Source organism: Phyllobates terribilis, unplaced genomic scaffold, assembly GCF_046119375.1.
Source record: "Phyllobates terribilis strain yellow unplaced genomic scaffold, ASM4611937v1 Scaffold_12__6_contigs__length_324123572, whole genome shotgun sequence".
Taxonomy (NCBI): Eukaryota; Metazoa; Chordata; class Amphibia; order Anura; family Dendrobatidae; genus Phyllobates; species Phyllobates terribilis.
In genome coordinates this window covers 252,737,130-252,743,129 of record NW_027362772.1, presented here as the reverse complement: position 1 = coordinate 252,743,129, position 6,000 = coordinate 252,737,130, and the positions used below count along the sequence as shown (strand labels likewise).

Genomic DNA, 6,000 nt, shown 5'->3' with positions numbered 1-6,000 from the left:
ACTGACTTTTGTGTAAATATTATTGTGGAATATCCCAAAATAATAAGAAAAAGCATGAGAAATAAATTGAAAGAAGCACGTAATAAACATGGAGAATCCCTTTAAATCACTTGACTTAGAGGTCACTGTAATATTTTTCCTATCTGAATAGCAGAACATGGCCAAAAAAAAGACACTTGTTGTTTCCTATATGGTGACAGCAGAGAGCTCCAGGCTACAGCAAACACAGTTCTGCAACACTTCTCTTTGTGTCCATAGTTTCTCCAAGTCTGCTGATACATGTGTATCCAGCTGTTGCTGTCACAGCAGATGAATCCAGTTACAGCACCGGCTATAGGACCCTGCAGAATCCCTGCTCTCCCTGGTGTCTGAGTCCACAGAGGGTGTGTGAAGAAACTGAAAAATCAAACTTTTGCTTTTCCTTCCATGTGTGGCACAAGAAGCTTTGGATGACTTCATTGCTTGTCTTTGTGAGTTGCAGCAACCTGCCCCCCCCTGAACTCCACACAAGGAGACCTTGCATTCCTGTCCTCACATGGTTAAAGCTGGAGCCACTGGAGAAAACTTTACAAGTGGGTGCAGCAAGAGTTCTTCAGGCACTACAAAACTACAAGGGTGTCAGGCATGAATTAAACTTGACCCATAAGATACCCCTGAAGTTGAGATCCTTAGAAGAAGAAAGAAGCTGTGATGACCCCCTGCTGAAGGAGACTATGCCTGACCTGGAGAAGAAGTTTTGGTAGCAGCAAGTTTCAGCCACCTGCACTTTGATATGTTTGTCTTGCTGCTCTTCTACCTGCACTCACTGCTGTCTCCTGCCCTAGGACAGAATATCCCACAAGCAGGTAAGTGGCCCATTCACACACAATAAGGCAACAGTGCAGTTCTTCAGGTAGAGAGGAGAACATAACCTGTGGGGTGGCATTATAGTCCAGAAGTAATAGGACACCTGTGAATAACTGCATAAGTCCATAGTAAACTAGTAATAAATACAGGAGGGTGGGAGTTGTGCTCCAATAGTGTGAGAATCAGCCATCAACATTCCTACAAGATTAGATCTTGGCAAGGATGCTGAGAGTTTTACTTCTGCAGGAGTCGGTAGGAAAAATGATGGGACTTCACTTTTGTGAATATGTGATAAACAGGAGGAAGCAGAGTTTGAAGGTATAAAAAGTCACAATGTTTATTAGTCAATAATTAAAAATATTATGTATAAAGACAGATAAATGACTTGTCAGCCATAAGACATCAAAATCACACATAATTGTATATATAATACATAGCAAGTGCTATTTAGGTAAGAAAAAAAACAAAGCTCGGTGTAGTGAATATACTGTCAAGTGCAGAAAACGTATTTAGACTTAGTAGTCACCAATAGTGTATGACTAGGGAAGGTTGATCTTACCAGGGTGGCAGTGGGCTCAGACTGGCAGGCAGGATGGATAATCGTAGACCTGATGCGCGTTTCGCATATTCAGTTGTGGCTTTATCAAGGGGTGTGACAAAGGCATCGCACATGTTATTCTGTACTTATGAGGTTGAAATGTGCTTCTGTGCCAAGCATGTATGTAAGCCCGTCCATAATTCATAGATAAATATATGAGATTTTTTATTAAAAATTTGCATCAATATTCAACGGCGATCCCATGTACACTTGTATTTATACAGGAAACCCTTGTGATCATTGTATTTATTGTAAAATGGAGTAATGCCATCAGCAAGGGTGCTGGGGCAAGGGTGGCAGAAAACACCATTAATGGGTTTAAAAAAAAGCAATGTTTTTCCTACAAAGGGGTTTAATGAGATATTGCAAAATGTGTCCAAATATTTGAGAATGGTATAAAATTAGGAAATATCTCGTTGAAATTCTCTGGTGAAGCACCCTTTGGTGGTCCCCACCGGTCCAGAGTGACATGACATCCCAGCCATCATTCACCTCCCACCTGCAGCCAATGACTGACTGAAGCGGTGACGTCTGCAATGTACGGCACATGATCACCTCGGCTGGTGATACATTAAAGCTTGTTCTGTCATGTGTGGCAAATTATAATTCCATTATTAACATGTTGCATACTTAGGGTGCTGGCCAAAAGCCTTTCATTCTTAGTTGTAATTAAAGTGATGTATAGTTTTATAGCTGCAGACACTTATGGCATCTCATAAGGGAATAAGCATGGTCCTCAGTATCTGCGATTCCAAAAACTGTCAGAAGAACATTTTAGAATAGAAAAAATATCCTAATTTGTTGTATTATTTGAGTAGATGCTTCCATTGGGTCTGAAAGTAATTTATAACTATTGGGTAGGTTAGGACCACAAGTCAGTGACCTTGTACCTTGGAATGCCTATGGATTAGTGATTTATTCTGTTCCCTCCTTACTCAATGACTGTACAAAAAAAGTAATTAAAGAGGTTGCTAGAATTAGAAAACCATTAATTCATAAACAGTGCCACACATGTCTACAAGTTGTGGGTGGTATTGCAGCTCTCCCCCATACATTTCAATATTGCTAAACTAATACTGCACACAGCTCACAGACAGCTAAAGTACTAAAATGCTTCCCTGTTTCTCTAACATGGATAACGCCTTTATGAGAATTGAGTTTGTCTGTGATCAAAGTGATGCAAGAGTCAGTATTTATTTGATTGGAAAGCACAATATTTGCTAAACTTGCCCCCACAAATTGAGCTAAATACCTTATAAAAATCTCTGAGCTCCCCTGATTTTGACATTCTTGTCCATTTTGTGCTGCGTTGCTCCATTGCAGAGATATTCACATTTGTTCCTTCTGGAGCGCAGTATCTGAAATCTCTGCTTGCAGTGCAACTCGGTGTTTCTTCAGAGTTTTCTCTGGGGTGTGCTTTTACCCCTCGCTACCAAACACTGCCAACCACAACTCAGCAACTGATAGACTACTAGATCAACTGCTGAGCTGTGATTGGCAGTGTCTGGGAGAGAGAGGTGAAAGAGCACGCCCCGAGAGAACAATCTGAAAATACACCCAGTTGAACTGCAAGCAGAGATTTCACATACTGCGCTCTAAAACGAACAAATGTGAATATCTCTTCAATGGATTAGCACAGCGCAAAATGGAAAAGAATGTCAGATTCAGGGGAGCTTAAAGATTTTTACAAGGTGTTTGACTCCATTTTTTTGAGCAAGTGACAGGTCCTCTTTAAATATGGACCTCTTGTGTAATCTTTCATGTTTTAGTAGAGCCCATGCTGCAGATCTGTTGGTAATTGCCACTTCCCACTAGATCCACTTCCTTCCCTATATTCACAAATTGTGAAGAAAACAGAAATGTTATATAAAAGCTAAAACGATGGACAGTTATTTTCAGGTCGTTCTCATTCTCTGTTATTTTAGAAGAATGACTTGATAATAACTGTCTTGTTAATCCATGTCTATCTGGTTTATTTAAAATCAAAAGGCTACTTCCAGACCACCAAATGGCCAGTAGACTCCCTATTGGACTATATATTAAGAAGGCACAGTCACAACAAGACCTATAAGGATCAGCAGAGGATAGAAGAGGATTTGCTGATCACTGGCTCCTAAAATTTAATGCTTTTGGGGGTTACTTCAGTAAAAGTCATCTGTAGACTGCAGTATTTTGGGGTTCTTGCCCCTCATCTGTACAGAGCAGGGTATTGGTTGGCTGGGCAAGATACTTTACAAAAGTTTACAATGAATCAGATGTGTTTTCTCTACATAGTTGGAGATTGGTCCTCAGAATAATGTTCTCTGGAGGGTCCAAGATACTTCAGTCTCATCCTGCTACTTGGGAACTTTGAGCTCATCTTATTACACATCACTAAGATCTACATGTATGATCAGGAACACAACAACCTTTACCCTTCCCTATGTAGCTCCATCACTATAGCTGGAGATCCATGAATGAGGTTGATCTTCTCCTGTTTTGAGTTTAGTTTTTCCCCTCCAATGATTCACACCTCTCCAGCCAAGCCAAGCCATGACATTGAGCTGGCATGTATCTACTTAGGCAAAATAATCCTGAGGGCTCCTGACCAACAATTCCTTTGCTGACAATTCATACCTTGGAACTATGTAGTGGTGGACGTAGCCATAGATAGATAACCCTAACTTGCCATGTGTATCTTGTTTTCGTAACTGCTTCTGGGTTGTTACTTATGAATGCTTCCACTTTAATGTATAATTCGATAAAATGTCCATATACTTTAGATAACTGTTAGGCAAATTCAGGTTTGGCCAAACGCTATCTCTTCCGACTCAACAATGCACATGAGCATTTGGCTTGGCTGAGCGTCTTCGTGATTTCAATAAGGAAAGGATAAAGACATCGTCAGGCTTCTTATCTCCTCTGAGAACCAAAGGATTGAGGAACCGTATGCTGATTTTATGCACTTGGTTGGGGCTAAACTGGCAAATTAACTAATAAGGTTGTGGGCTCCTCAAACTTTTGGCCATGTAGTGGATAATGAATGGGAGATCATCTAAGGATCTTTTTAAAGACCATATAACTCTTCTCCCTAGTAATATTGGAAAAATTCTGCACCCAGGTACAGAGACTTGAGTATATATAATAAAGATTCTTGACAAGGTTTGTTTCTCAAGCTGCGGTAGCCATAGTTAAAAGACACCTCGGGGTCCTATATATTTGAACTACACCACTGACTGTGATATCTTGTGTTGCAATGATTATATCACCTACATACTAATTTCCTTCTTGCTCTCCCAGGCGTTCCCCTTGGAGTAAAATATAATTCCAAGATTAGGTTCTCTATTCTCTCTGATATTAAAAAACATAACATAATAATGATTATTACCCACAGATCTAGTCTGTCTGTCTGGAAGCTTAGGTATTATTATAACATAAAACAGAATCTGCCAGGGGTGTAATAAAAAAAAAAAATTACAAAGAATCATTGAAGCAGGATCAGATATAATGCTCAGATTCGTCCTGACGAAATATAATTGTTTTGTGTACTCACTAATTACCCTTTGTGGTTTTCGTCCATCCTCAGAATGTAATGAGACATTGGTATACTGAGCACTCCTTACCATGTTTGGTGCTAACAAGCCTTAGCCCACTTAAAGAATTTTCCAGATAAGGAAGGAACTGAATTTTTAGCTAATACTACATATATTTAGGCTAAACCACAAGATTCAATTAGTTAAAATTTGTCCTTTGTGTGTCAAATAGCTAATTATTATAAAGATTAATTTTGATGAATTCTGTGCAGTACTCTTTCTCTCCTGTGGAGGTGCTGTGGGAGAACTTACCACTTGTTGCCTGGCTCTTTCGCAGATCCCAGGTGATCTAAGCAAACATATACCATAAGTTCAGTTTATAGTTAAAGGACCAATCTAACAAAAAGGGATTGTTCACCAAGGACAGCACCTTCAAGGTGACCACTGATATGAATATAAAGCTGGAGATCTGACCACCCTCTCACAGTTGTAGTTATAATCTATATAGACTGCACCTACATCTATGTCAGGAATTGACAATTTTTATGGTCTGAGACCAACACTCAGGTTGAACTAATGACATGGAACACAATTAAATTTAAAGGGTTATTCCCACAATCGCGTTATTTTTCACAGAGCAGAGTAATTGCATACTTATTGTTAATATACAGACTAAGCCCCCAGTTTCTTTCTTGTACCTTTGCATCTTTTTTCATCTCCATCTGCCCCTCTGTGCATCCAGCGTCACATAGCAGAATGGGCAGTCCAATTCTTACACTACTAAAGCGACATTTCCTAGCAGCACCTTGCTTCTCTTCAGTGCTGCAGTACCCTCCCTCTTATATATTTGTCTAATTATTCCCGCCTCTCTGATTTATCATCAAGCTAATCTAAGTGTAGAATTCACTTTATCACTCTTTCTACTCTCTGCTCTTGCACAGGACCCCGTCTGACCGATTTTATCTTCTCCCATCTGTTACAACTCTCCTGTTAGTTTTTTTTTAGTTTGCTGGTCACATGACCATTTTGCCTATTTAATCCGGC

At 39.7% G+C, this 6,000-nt stretch overlaps 1 protein-coding gene across 1 annotated transcript in view; it reads left to right on the top strand.

The window, feature by feature from the left end:
* The first annotated feature begins 248 nt into the window (after positions 1-248).
* The window catches only part of VWA1 (von Willebrand factor A domain containing 1), an 89,013-nt gene continuing 83,261 nt past the window's right edge, over positions 249-6,000 (top strand). Inside the window, exon 1 of the mRNA XM_073656841.1 lies at positions 249-845. Coding sequence (XP_073512942.1) covers positions 773-845 — 73 coding nt within the window. The 5' untranslated portion in view covers positions 249-772. The remainder of the gene's footprint in view (positions 846-6,000) is intronic.